Source organism: Pistacia vera, unplaced genomic scaffold, assembly GCF_008641045.1.
Source record: "Pistacia vera cultivar Batoury unplaced genomic scaffold, PisVer_v2 Contig507, whole genome shotgun sequence".
Taxonomy (NCBI): domain Eukaryota; kingdom Viridiplantae; phylum Streptophyta; class Magnoliopsida; order Sapindales; family Anacardiaceae; genus Pistacia; species Pistacia vera.
Genome location: NW_022196343.1, coordinates 992,299 through 1,006,935, shown reverse-complemented (window position 1 = coordinate 1,006,935; position 14,637 = coordinate 992,299). Strand labels below are relative to the sequence as shown.

The 14,637-nt window shown below is 38.4% G+C and overlaps 1 protein-coding gene across 1 annotated transcript; it reads left to right on the top strand.

Annotated features, from left to right (window-relative positions):
• Nucleotides 1-6,898: 6,898 nt before the first annotated feature.
• On the top strand, nucleotides 6,899-11,833 carry LOC116105953 (glycerophosphodiester phosphodiesterase GDPD6-like). Its single transcript, XM_031392315.1, has 8 exons — nucleotides 6,899-7,095; nucleotides 8,183-8,361; nucleotides 8,652-8,835; nucleotides 9,077-9,151; nucleotides 9,841-9,950; nucleotides 10,164-10,382; nucleotides 10,748-10,903; nucleotides 11,418-11,833. Exons 1-8 carry the CDS (start codon nucleotides 7,077-7,079, stop codon nucleotides 11,658-11,660), a joined length of 1,185 nt encoding a protein of 394 aa, XP_031248175.1. The 5' UTR covers nucleotides 6,899-7,076; the 3' UTR covers nucleotides 11,661-11,833.
• The last annotated feature ends 2,804 nt before the right edge of the window (nucleotides 11,834-14,637 follow it).

Genomic DNA, 14,637 nt, shown 5'->3' with positions numbered 1-14,637 from the left:
GAATGGGAGACGAACTAGTCTACTCCTTCACTTTAAAGAGGAAAACCTGACAGATGAAGACGCGTGGAAGCCCACGATGCCAAGTCATAGCGTCCTTCGTTTTCTGCCTTGAAAACAAGAAGGGATTACCACCGTACAGTGGTAGGGATCCAAGCCACCTAGGGAATGTAGTGCCATACGAAAACCACGTTCCATCGCCCTGCTTCTGATACCACACTCGACTGCCAGAAAGAACCCAACATGCCCCCATGACTCACGAGCCCAGGAGATCCTCCCGACTGGTCGACCACTTGGAATGGCTTGCCCAAACTCTCTTTAGATAAAAAAGCAAGGGCCTGCCTATTCATCCTTCCATAGGGATGAATGACAACCAATGGTCGAGGCTTGCATATTCCTTCCACCCGATCGCCCGAGCACCCAGATCGAACGAATGTTCAGTTTAATGTAGTCCCTAACCGATTCGACTCGGCGTGCCGAGTGGATACCCCAGCCATAGTATTACACCTCAACTTTCTAGTCGGTGGGACATATCGAGCGAGCACACTGGCCTCCGAAGCCTTGGTGTCTCAGTCCCTTCGGCCATTCACACTGATCAGGCACACCACTTTGTGATGATGGCATACTTCGGACCAGTAATGAATACTGAATTACCCTTGACTATGAATCACCTACATCAAACTGTTCAGCTACACTAACAACTGGTCGTCTAGGAAGGGAGATCGAGCGTGCCTCGATTGCTTCCTACTTTCTGACTTAAGAAATTCTTAACTCAGAGAGTGGGGGGCAAACTGTTAGGACCAAAAATCATCCTTGGCCCAAATAAGAAAACGGGCCCGACAGTGAGAAAGAGACCAAGCCCAATCCTGATGCGACCTAATCTGGACTAGGCCCATTTGATACGAGATATAGCCGGTGCAAACCATCTAAGAACAAGCCTCCCAATCTCAGCTCACTTTCTGGACCTATACGTGAGTTCAGAGCCCACGACCCCCACAGATCACTTTCTATTCCTGATCAATCTCTTAATCGAGGTCACCTTCCTATTCAGATCACTTTCCTACTCGAAGTTACTTTCCTATTCGGGATCACCTTCCTATCCGAACACTGGTAAGACAACTCACCACCGCCCTAACTCTTGTAGGGCTTCTATTAGAATCAAACTAGAACTTCTACTCCTACCAAGATTGGAAGACCAGACAGTCATTATATAAGCAGAGGCTAGCCCTCTCACAAGGGACATTGACATTACACCTTCACACTCGAAGCTTCTACTTGAGAGCTTCACATCACTGCCGTAGTCACAGTCCTTGACTAGACTTCCGGTAACCTCCCTACTTCTTAGCCCTCACTATACTAGCCTCTTTTAGCCTTATTGACTTGAGCGTCGGAGTGCCTACGGCAAACACCACCTCGGTGTTTTCCGTTCATTTCACGCATTTGTTTCTCTACGTGTGCAGATGCAGTGGATCGCTAGTGGCCTCAACCTCACGGGATCAGACCCCCTTTTCGTACATGTAGATTTTTATGTCTAGAATGCCCCAAAAAGTATTATGTTGATGATAGCTAATATACCTTTGCCACGGAATAAGGAAGCACACCACAAGACAATATTATCCTAACCAGAGAGAGGAACTTGGAAATTACCTTTGGATTGGATTGCCTCCCAAATAAGTTTGGTGAAGGGGCAATTAAGGAAGAGATGGTCATGCAAATCGCAAGGACCATTGCAAAAAGTGAAGCTCAAGACTTCATCAGTGCGCCAAAGTTGCATACAGTCTTCCATTAGGAGTTTCCTCTTAATAGCAAACCAGCCTATGAAGGAATGCCAAGGGATACATGAACTGAACCAGATTAGGGAGAACCAAGGCACATTCCCAGAGTCAGGGGAGAGGTCATGCCAAGTTTGAGAGGAAGAGAAGGAAACATGCTTGCCTTTTTTAATTCTCTAGGGGGTGCGGTCATGGGAATGATCATAGATGGGTGTAGGAGACTCATTGAAAATGAGAGGGTAATCCTACCTAAATTCAGAAGGCCATTCCTAAACCTAACTTTAGCTTTAAAGCCTAATCTTGATTGATAGAAGATTCTAGATGGGACAATCTCCTCAAGACGACCAAGGGGATGCCAGGAATCATATCATAAATAAGTGCATTCACCAATGCAAACCGATACCCCAATGAGTTTGTGAACCATCTTTCTTAAATTAAGAATTTGTCTCCAACTCCAACTTGCATCCCAAGGGATTTTAATTTGCCAAAATTTTCGGCCTCAGAGTATGATATAATGAATCCATTTCACCTAGAGAGAATTCCTATCTGAAACTACATTCCATAAGTGATAAACCATAAAACAGGAGTTCCATCTACTTAGCTTTAGGAGCACAAACATCCTTCCAAGCCACACAGACTTTGCCTTTGACAAGTTCATTTCTAGACCAGAGAAACATCCTCATTAGACGCTCTATGGCCTTGGGAATAATAAACACAGAGGCCCAATAGACTTGTAAAGATGAAAGCACAAATATGACAAGTTGGAGTTTCCCTGCATAAGATAAGCTCTTATTTTTCTAGGATTGTAACCTAGACTCAACTTTCTCAATCAGAGGAAGGCAATCATTGTACTTAAGTCTATCTATAATGAATGGAACACCCAAGTATCTGACAGGAAGATGGCCCTCAGAAAAGCTCATGATACCTTTGAAAAGGGCTTAAAGCTCTTAACTGACATTGCCAATAAAAATATAACTTTTTGCTAAATTGGGGTAGAGACCTAACAACTTCGAAAATTCATCTAAGGCATCTTTCAATAACTGAACAAAGCTAGAGTTGCCATAGCAAAACAAAACCAGGTGATCAGCGAAGCTAAGATGAAAAATCTCTTGAGAAGTACATAAAAAATGGAATTTGAATCCTTCGCTGTCTTTTATCCTTCTATTAAGCAATAGAGAGAACACATGCACAACAATAGTAAATAGGTATGGCAAAATATGATCCCTTTGCTGAAGCCTCCTTTGATCTCTAAAGAATCCATGAAGCTCACCATTTAAGGAGACAGAATAAGAAGGAGAAGTAACACATTCTTTAATCCAAAGGATCATCTGAGAAGGAAAACCAAATAACTCCAGCGCATCAAATAAAAAATTCCACTCAACCATGTCATATGCTTTTTGAATGTCCACTTTGAGAACACGCCGGGGAGGAACCTTATCAAGATGGTAATTTCTAAGGATTTCTTGAGCAAGAAGGACATTATCGCTAATCTTTCTTCTTGGAATGAAAGCGGACTGAGTAGAATCAACAATTTGCCCAGGGAAACCTTTGATTCTGTCAGCAAGGATTTTAGAAATACATTTATATAAAACATTACAGCAAGAAATAGGGCAATAATCAGTGACAGAGGAAGGGGTATTCTTTTTAGGAACAAATGCTATAAAGGTAGAGTTCACCTCCTTCAGAAGACGCCTATGAGTGAAAAAATTAGAGATTGCTCTACAAGTATCTTTCCCAACAACATCCCAAGTAGCCTTGAAGAATTTAGAAATAAAGCCATTTAGCCCAGGGGACTTATCGTCACCTATACTGAACATTGCCCTTTTAATTTCATCATTAGAAATGGGATGAACCATGAAATCCTTTTGGTGATGAGACGCTTCAGTGAGAAATAAATCCTCAAGGGTTTACAACATGTTTAGTGGTTTAGAGGTTCCTAGGAGCTTTTGATAGAAAGAAAAAAAAGCTCCAGGTAATTAAGGCCCTTAAATAGTCTCTCCCTCTTCAGAGAAGATGCGTTCAACTCTTTGCTTGTTCTGAAGACACTTCAAAGACTCGTGGCAGTAAGAAGAGTTATTGTCACCAACATTGAGCCAATGAATTGTTGCTTTTTGTTTTAAAAATCGTTTTTCATCCAACAGAGTAGCATTACAAGCTATCGAAAAGGCAGCTTCATAGGCTCAAAGATCTCGATTATAAGGCTTGAGAACAATCGCACGTTGGAGTTGCTCAACCTCTTTTCTTAAAATCAAGACTTTCTGTTCAACATTTGCAACCTGTCTTTTGAGTCTCCTAATACAAGGCTTAAGAGCTTTGAGCTTCATAACCAAGGAGAACATTGGGTTACCTGCATAAAAGAATCCCATACCTGTTTAACTGTCGAGAGAAACTCTTGTTTAAAAAAAGAAGGTTGAAGAACTTGAACGACCGAGGCTTGAAAGGGAAACTTTAAGGGAAAAAAGTAACAGAGGGGCAGTGATCATTGATGCCTTGGGGATAGAAAAAAGCATAAGTCGAGGGAAAGCTTCAGCAAAAGGTAAGTTTCCCATGACCCGATCAAGCTTTCTCAGAATTCCATCAGTTCCATGCCGTTCCATGTAAAAGATAATCCTACTTGATTAGTATCATCAATTTCCAACCTATCTAGACAAAGACAAAAATCTCTCATTCCAGATGAAACAGAAGAGGTACCCCCCAAACTTTCACTACAGTCACAGACAACATTAAAGTCTCCTAAAATTAACCATGGAGAAGAACGTATATCTAGCTTAAAACGGATAAGATAATTCCAACGATCATGGCGCTCCAAGTAATTATTAGCTACATAAACAAAAGAGGAAAAAAAAGGAGAGAAAGCCATCAATCATTTTCACATGACAATGGATAACTTGATTAGTCTTTCCACAAATATTAATAGAGTAGATATCAGGGTTCCAGCCAAGGACAATTCTGCATCCCCGGGAACATAAGGAAAAATAAGATTCCTACTTCCAGTTATGAAAAACACTATTGAAAATAGCATCACAATTGGACAACGAGACTCTGGTTTCCAAGAGAGCATAGAGCCCAATTTGTCTCTTATTGAGGAAGAGCTGAGCTTCCTTTTGTTTGAGCAGTTGGTTAAAACCTAGAATGTTCCAGTAGCCTAAATTAATCATGTTTAGGAGATGGAGGAGAAGAAGTGGTCCTAGCTTTCTTGCCATTTGCACTACCATTCACAACCAAGAGCTTATCATTTTCCTGCAAATAGTGGGCCATAGAGGAAGGATCATCTTCCACATTGGAGGCATGCATCTCCTGTTCATTAGGATCATCCGAAGGGTTGTTCGTAGGTGGACAGGAAGCCATAGTGTGGTGATCCTCATACTAATCAAAGAGATAATGGAAAGGATTCTGGTTCATAACATTATCCTGTGTAGGAGTATCCTACAAAGATGGGGACTTTGGGGGTGTAGGGGAAGTTATATTAACAGGAGAAATAACTTGATTAGTAGGCATAGACAGACGTTTACCTTTATTTTTCTTAGCCATAGATTGAAACCCTTCACTATCAATTGTTTCCTTAGGAGGAGATTCAATATGTACCAAGGACGACTATTGGACTTGCAGAGGGCAAGAAAAGACTCTATGGCTGAACATTTGGCACTTATCACATTGGGATGGTCTCCATTGGTACTCAACTCTAACATCCACAGAGAGAGGTTTATTAGAATCCTCCAGAGGAAGGCACACACGCACCATTTTCGGAAGTTTACGAGTAGCATCACTTCAATGAGGACACGAGCAAACCCAATTCTACCAGCCCCACGAGTGCATGTATCTTTAGTAATTCTATCGAGAGCCAATAACTTTCCAATACCACTAGTAATAAAGCTTAATGCATCATGGTTCCAACATTCCATAGGTAGATCAAATAACTTGAACCATAGTGGAATAAATCTAGGTGATTCTTTGTTAAGGACCATACTAGGACACCACCATTGCAACAAGATAGGCATGTTCTGCAGTAACCAATGGCCATCCTCAATGCATTTCACCATAAGATTTTCATCAGTGAATTTAAAAAAAAATAAAACCCCTTATCATTCATCATAACTTCAAAGATACTGTCTGTTTTCTAGAGACGCATAGTAATATTTTGAACAACAGGGAAGGGCAGTTTCTTTTTAATGAATGATCCCACAAGACAATTTGCCAACTTCTTATGTCATTCAATACATACAGAGATTGGGAGGTTAACAACAACAACACCTTCTGATAAGAACTCAGGAGCATGAAAGAGTAGTGGTGTTTTTCCTCTAGACTGGCTTGCTATCGTGACATGAGCCCATGAACATTTACCTTTAGGATGCAGAGGATGGCCAAAAATATTTGGGCTAGCAGTCATTTGTCCTAAAGCTGCAAATCCAGAAGAAGAAACATTAGGTCCTGCATGATTTTTACGAGCTCCTAATTTACTTATTCCTTTTGCCATTCCACCATTGCTCAAGGGCCTATGACCTATAGAAGAAGAAGGATGGGAACGGTTGAGTCCAAAGCTGAAAATTGGAACTTCACGTCCAGTAGTTGGAGGAGGCGTCATATTAAGAGAAGAAGCTCCAAAAGTGAAGGGCTTGAAGGCTTCAGACGTGGCTCCATAAGAGCAAGAAGCATAAGACTGTTGGGCTTGGGTCACACTTAGATTGGGCTACCCATAACTTGGAGGGAGAGATGGGGATTGGGCTAGAACAGGTCACCAATAATTGGGCTAGGATCCAGGTTAAGACCCGACAAGGAACAAAGGACCTACTCTTCCACCATCGCGACATGCTCCTTGGTGTTGGGAGGCGTAGGATTCAGCATTGCTTGGCCAACTTTGGGCTTTTTTTTTAGATGAAGGCGGATTCTCCAAAGACTAGTTTGCAGTAGCGTCGCATCCTTCCTCACCATTTTGATCAGAGGCCAAAATGCCTTCCTTCACATGATGAGGGCGACAAACCCCTCTAGATGTAGTGTGTTCCCAAAAACCTTCTAGGCCAACAGATCTGCTTTCAAGAGCTAATGGACATGAAGCTGGCTGATCTTGATTCATCGCACTCAGATTCTTAGCATTCACAGACCATTTCCAAGCAACANTTTTTTTTTTTTGAAGTCAAAATAGCATCTTTTTTAGCATATTCTGCCCTTTAACACGATATTCAAGGCTTTGGTATCCGATACGTTGCGGCTTTCTTCATCATTATTGATATGAAGATGGCCCGTAACCTCGGTGGAACAAACTAGAGTGGAGAAAACACTCCTGAAAGATTAAGAACCAAGGGAAAGGCCATGGGTTTAGGTTTCACCAGTAAGCTTCAAAATCTTTACTTTCAAAAGTTCTAAAGATTTTTCAGTCATTTTCTTGTTTCTAGTTTGGATTTATGCTTTCTGGGATTTTCTTCTCTTTGTGTTTTGATTGGATATGTTATGTTTAAACGGCATTGAGGATTCTGGGTTTGCTGCTTTTTTGTAGTTTAATTTTGTTCGTTGGCAATTCTTTTATTACATTATATATGTATATGTGTGTGTGTGTGTGTGAATGATTTTATGAGGTTTTTTATTTTGTCTGTTTTGCAGTTTGTTTTGTAGTTTGATATTGATATTAGATTTCCATGTCCCTTGGTTCTTTGTCATTTAAAATTTTAGATTCTCTCGTTGAATTTTTAGGTATTTATATGAGTTCTTGATTGAGTTTCTGCCAAGACCAATTGATAATTTTTTGTTTAATTTTTCTTATAAATCTAAATTGTTTCTGCATCACTTGATCATAGTTTCCAAAGTACATTGACAGAGCATGATATGTTATGAAATGCTGAACAAACAATGGCAGAAGATCTTTGACTGCTGTATGCTTTGATGCTTTCTTCAATTCGGCAGATATCGAACGTGTCATAATGATAGGACAATGTATCATTTAGATGAATGTGTATTTGTTATTTTTTGGTTTTATAAGGTGATGGACTTTTTTTCTGAATTGTGGTGCCGTCTTTCTATTCTAAGAATTATAGATATATTTCATAGTATGTATTCTGATTGCTTATAGCAGTGAGGCCGCATTTTGGTTTGTGTATCTATGCAAAGATATAGGCAGGCTCTACAGTTTCTTATAACCAGGAAGCAATAAGGCTTCTTAGTGTTGCCTTTTGATGTTACAAAACTAGAAAAGTAATCATTTGATAACATTGGGCTAAATAATGACATTGCTTTGTTGTAGATATTTTCCACTCTGAATAATGTTAAATAGAACTCCGTGATTTTCTGTGATTAATGCAGATATTTGGGAGGGGGTAGAATAATCATATTAGGCTGCTGTGCTTATATAATCATATCAATCAGTAGTCCACTTTTAGGTAGAATATAATTGATGGATTCATTTGGAATGATGGCATTGGCAGGCTTTCCCCCTCTGTTCTTTCTGTTACTTGTTGTTGGGTGCACTGCAAGACCTCTATATCCACTTCCAAGTAAAATCAGTAATGGCGAGAGACAGCCTCTACAAACATCTCGACCGTATAACATTGCTCACCGAGGTTCAAATGGAGAGTTTCCTGAAGAAACTGCTGCTGCATACTTGGTATGTGTTGGCATGCCCATTTAATGATTTATGTGCTGTGTAATTTCTTCTCCGTGTTCTACTTTCTTTTTTCCTTCTTTTGGAGTGAGGGAAATAGAAGATGCCATGTAATTATAATGGAGAGCCCAAAGCACTTCTATGTTGATTAAAAACGTCATCTGTTTGTTAATGTATCTATTTTAGTTACTTTTTTAATCATTTTAGATGGCTTATCAGCTAGTAGATTAGAGGTAAAGAAGTATCTTGCTTCTGCCATTTGATCATGAATATATAATGACTGCGTCTTGCAGAGAGCTATTGAAGAGGGCACAGACTTCATAGAAACAGACATTCTTTCTTCAAAAGATGGTGTTCTTATATGCAGCCATGACGTTATTCTTGATGACACCACTGACATTGCGAATCACAAGGAGTTTGCAAATCGTAAAACAACCTATGAGGTTCAAGGGGTCAACACCACCGGCTTTTTCGTTGGTATGGAATCTGTTCTTCCTACTTCCTTTATCTCATGCTTTCTGATCGCACCTGAATATGATCATGTTATGTTGCTGGGTATTTGACTAGTCTTAGCGCATTAGCAGACGAATGGAAGTTTTGCAGTTTGTATGTGTTTGTAAAACTGTCATTGTAGTCATTCATTTTGTATTGAACTCTATAAAAGTTGCAGTTGTTTAAGGTTTTGATTCAAATTTCAAAATTGTTCCAACCGATGCAGTTGATTTCACACTGCAAGAACTGAAGACATTAAGAGTGAATCAGAGGTACAAATTCCGGGATCAACAATACAACGGTTAGTAACTCTCCCAGTTTCATTTATGTGAATTTCTTCATATTCCATATATAATATCCACTGGTTCAAGTCAAAGTTATTTCTGTTCTAGTACATAATATAATTTGCATTTAACTAAATACAGCAAGGAATATAGTCTTTTATTGCCAATGAAGATGTGGTCTTGCCCAGATATAACAACACTCCTGCTTGCACAGTACAGATATGCATAGCTGGCTGACAATTGTTTCTTTGAGTATCTTAAATATCAGTGGACGCGATAATTTCTCATTGTTCTAAAGATCATCAAAAGAGGAAAGTGTCTAAATTTTTTTATCAAAAAAAACTTGTAGTATTTAATTTGGCACCTTTGGACTTTGTACTCTAGTGTAAAGGATTTAGGATATAATAATTGTCTTGTATGCCCTTCACTTGACCTGTGACATCTGACATCTAGTTCAACAATTCTATGATCAATTAGTTGATTTGCATTTCCTTCATTTTTCATGGGCCCCAAAAATTGAAATTCCAAAAACTTCTCGTTGTGGGTTCACAGCTTTATAATCATTAAATCCTGTTAAAAATTATATGCTATAATTGTTCATCACAATATTGTACGTTTCAAGCTCTTTTCGAGAGTATACAAGAAATTTATTGACTTTGAGAAAAAATAACGATAATTAAGTTTATTTTTTGTGTGTGTTGCTCAGGAAAATTTTCGATTATTACATTTGAAGAGTACATTTCAATTGCATTGGATGCGCCAAGAGTTGTTGGAATATACCCAGAGATAAAAAATCCAGTATTTATCAATCAGCATGTGAGTTATTTTCTCCTTCAAGCTGTCACAAAAAACAGTTGTCCAGGCAAAAGTATGATTGCTTTGAATTGTATTGAGTTTAAAAACATGCATCTTTCTTTACTCTTTCGGTCTTCCCATCTTTTGCAAAGATATTTGTATGGAGTGAATAACTGCTGCGTTAATTTTTAGAATTGTTTACTAGTACTAATTATAAATTGATTCCTTCAACAGGTGAAATGGCACGATGGTAAGAAATTTGAGGACAAGTTTGTGGATACACTTAAGAAGTATGGATACCACGGTTCGTATTTGTCAAAAGATTGGTTGAAGCAACCTGCATTTATCCAATCCTTTGCTCCAACTTCACTTGTATATGTATCAAATCTAACAGACTTGCCCAAAATCTTCTTGATTGATGATATCACCACTCTAACTGAAGACACTAAACAGGTTTGTAATAGACTACCTTACCTTCTAGAACTTATTTTGTATATAAGCTATATTTTGTTTTGAATTCATGTGGAATGAGTTTCCTGAAAAGTGTCGACAAATTATGCAATGTGATGCTTGGATCAATCCAAATTAATTTGAAGTATCTTAATTGGACGAATTTTATGATATGATCTGTTCACTTTTCATAATTGAGATACATTGGACATTTGGACTGGACCTTTTCTGTGTTCATGAACTGCAGCTTTAGATTAGACGTTTATGCTTTTGATTACTGTCTCCGTTTTATATGTCGTCTCTGTTTCATTCTGAATCATTTTAAACTGTAAATATCTGATGGAAGACTATGCCCCTGTGATTTGCAGACATACTGGGACATCACTTCCGATGCTTATCTTGACTATATTAAGGAATATGTTGTGGGCATCGGACCTTGGAAGGATACTGTAGTTCCTTTGATAAATAATTATTTGCAGACTCCAACTGATCTTGTCGCCAAAGCACATGCCCGTGACTTACAGGTAAAGTTCTCTATAATTGTAGTTTGCAGATTATCAACATGATCTAAAACTTTTATGGTTAAGTCATATTTTTGAGATCTTTGCTTCAATATTTGCATTGTTGCATTAGGATAATGTATCTGGGTTTGTTTTTCATTATTTCACTTTCCTATCTCCAGAAAGCTAATTTTTGAAGTTTTTAGCATATGTGATGGTTGTATATATATATGTGTATTGGGTAGAGGAGAACAGAACTCATCTTTTCTTTACCTCTGGCAAATGTATTCCAAGTTTAATTAAACATTGGATTGTATTCAATGGCTGGTGTTGTAAAATTTAAGTTAAAAAATAAGTCAAGATACACTCACCTTATATAATCTCATTTTGATTTTTTGTTTTTGTTTTTAACTTGTTCTTTCTTTCAAATTCTGTTTTACCGCGATTTCATAACTGTTTCCTCTTGATTTAGTTCTTTGTTCATCTATACACTTGAAGAGCTGAATTGCAATTTGTTCATGGTAAATTCAAAATGCAGGTGCACCCGTACACTTTCAGGAATGAAAACATTTTCTTACACTTTGATTTTCATCAAGATCCGTATCAAGAGTACAACTACTGGTTTAACAAAATCGGAGTTGACGGACTCTTCACAGACTTCACCGGCAGTGTTCATCTTTACCAGGAATGGGCATCTCCACTCTCTAAAGATGAAGGAGATGATGATGAAGCCAAAGCATCGAAATTGCTACATCAAATTAAGTCGTTGCTCTCTTCGTAAGGGTTAATAATTTAGGGTTAAAAAAAGAAAAAAAAAATGTATATAAACCCTAGCATCATTGAAGCAAAATGATATTAATAAATTTTTAGGTACGAGATTTATGTATTCAGTCTTAGATATATTGAAATGCTATCAAGGACAAACGATGAAATAAAAGATGTTACGTTTAACCTACTGTTTTGGTCTTGTATATCAATCTAGTTGGCAAGCTAAATGAATTTTCTTCTTCGGTCATTTTTAACTTTTGGAATTTGATGAATTGTTTTATAATGTTCAATCATTTAATCTTGATCAAAGGACATGTTGCCACCCAAAGACTAGCTAAATGGCAAATTTCTATCATTGGTTTCATAAATTCTAAATTCCCACTCTTAAAGTAATGGAAAATTGTTTAATGTAACAGTCAAAATAAAATTTTCAAAATAATTTTAACAGTGCTCCGACGCATTTTAGCAGGAGGCGGCCCCGATGTTTTTCATCATTTTCTGGTGATTCTTTCACCCAAAATCACTCTTGTTACCATCATTCGAACCAGGAGTGTCAGTCCAGTTAAGCCGTCGCTTGCTAGTGGCTTGAGCTCGACTCGGCTACAATGTCGAGCTCACCAGATTTCGACTTGACAAGCTCGAGCTCAAAAAGCACGATTAGGAAAGGGAAAAATGGAGAATTGAAGAGTTTTTTTAGTGAGCCTGAGCTCAAACGCGAATTTTTAGCATCAAGCACGAGCTCGATGTTAGTGTATGCCCTAGGAACCAATCATGTTATCGGTTTCAGGACATTATATCTTGTAAATGTATTATGAATAAAAGAAAGTGTTCTTATTTCACATGTTGATTTTCTGCTTCATCTATATTATATTATATTTAATATTTCATGTGAAATGTCCGGATGACACGAATCTTCAGAAGATCAAATCATCAAAGAATTATCTACGCAATTAATGTTAATTGGGCAATAACATTGCATAGTAGGCATGCTGAATGTCTCCATTGAATATCATGTGATGGTATTAGTGTGGGTGATTATAAGAGGTATGTCACTAAGGCATTAGCATGGATAAACGGTTAGTGAACTGTTTATCGAATACGATCGATTACGATGAATCACATAGATATAGTCAATGATGAATCATAGGATCGTGCTAGTGTACCACTAATCCTTAGACTTGAGACATCACAGTTGGATTCAACATAGGATGCATATGGTTCATATGGTGTATAAACACGAGACTAGTCATGTCTTGTGTAATAAGCCGGTTTGGTCATATGTTATTCATATGCAAGGATAAGTAATCGTCAAGATGAGATCTGTTAACTCAAAATAGTTCAATCTAGAGTTCCCAGACGAATGTCAATAAACATTGGACAAGGGAAATCTCTGGCTAGAGTATAATGAATGTCAGATGAAAAGTAGTTTCATGTTAACGAGTTCCATTGTATCGATTGACAATTCGATTACAGATTAAGTTAAATGTTTTGACATACCATGAACCATTCTTAATTGGGATTGGATAACAAAAGGATTTGACTACACGGTACGTACAATCAGAATAGGTTCATTGGAGTTTACACTTCATTGTGGTTTAGGGGTTATGGAACATTGCTATTGTTTATCCATTCTTCCATTTCTTGGAGTTCAAAGCATGAGCTGTATTACATCCGTGACAGAGACAATGACATTTAGTAGTGAAAAAGGTGATGGAAGTAGGTCCTCTTCCTGTGCCAATACTGGTTGGCACCCCAATTCAAAGTTTTATTGTGGTATGGAATTACACAAAAAGCATGGTCGGCTCTTTGACGAGCCATGTGAGACATGAATGTGGCGAAGTGGAGTCGTTAGCATGAGGAATAGATGAGAGATTTTTTAGGTATCACTGAAGTCTAATAAGCCTGTCTATGTAGTTTTATGTTCGTATGAACTGAAACCTTTGGAATTAAGGATCGCTCAACATGTTATATTAAACCAGATTTCTGTATTTTGGGAACTCCTCATTTAGTTGATTATCACAATGCAGTCAAGACGAGCCTCTGTTTGGATCCACGAGACAAGCCTTATTTAAAGCCGAGAATGCATATAAATGGGTGTGTTACAAGTTGAATACAACTCTTGAATTCTTTCTTTCCCAAAAGCATAATCTCTAGGATTGTAGTATTCAGCATTAGGATATATGACCTTTTGCTGTACAAGCACCTGCATTCTTGTAAGTACAAATTTCTGATCTCTGAAACAACAGTCATAATTGAAGATTTTTCTTTCTGTTTTGAAATTACTTATTTCAACATGGAATCAATGCTCCTTTAAAAGAATAATATTGATTTTCATATCTCATTTGCATATCGAGTATGTGGACCATAATAGAACATGATTCTTATATCAAGAGATTCATAGCATTTGGAGCTTGGATTGTAAAGGTAGGACTCCGAAATGAGAAATTCCTCAGCTGCTGAGCATTTTGTGTAGTTTTGACTTGCCTTTATGATTGCTCAAAGATTTTGACTTAATTTGCACACATTTCATGCAGACCGGAAGGTTCAGCCGCGCCTAAGCAACCAAAACTGCACAAATATCATAGAGGACTGGAAGGTTCAGCCGCATCTAAGCAACCAAAACTGCACAAATATCTACAGGACTGGAAGGTTCACGCCCCTAACCAACCAAAACTGCACAAATATCATATGGGACTGGAGTTCAGCTGCGCCTAATCAACCTAGTAGGTTCCATCTGTCTCAGATCCAAGGAACATAGAGCCTCCAACCTAGCATGTTCCACCCGTCGTCGGATCCAAGGAACATAAAACCTAACCAACCTAGCAGGTTCCACCCGCCATTGGATCCAACGACATAGAACCTACCAACCAAGCAGGTTCTCCCGCCGTTGGATCCAAAGAACATAGAACCTAACCAACCTAGCAGGTTCGCCCGCCATCGGATCCAAGGAACATAGAACCTGTGATCTCTCCAGGGCAACCTCAAATAGA

Excerpts from the sequence above, each read along its gene's own strand:
- LOC116105953 (XM_031392315.1), top strand. Across the intron at positions 8,362-8,651 it reads AAACTGCTGCTGCATACTTG|AGAGCTATTGAAGAGGGCAC; the intron begins GTATGTGTTGGC and ends TGCGTCTTGCAG. Across the intron at positions 9,951-10,163 it reads CAGTATTTATCAATCAGCAT|GTGAAATGGCACGATGGTAA; the intron begins GTGAGTTATTTT and ends TTCCTTCAACAG.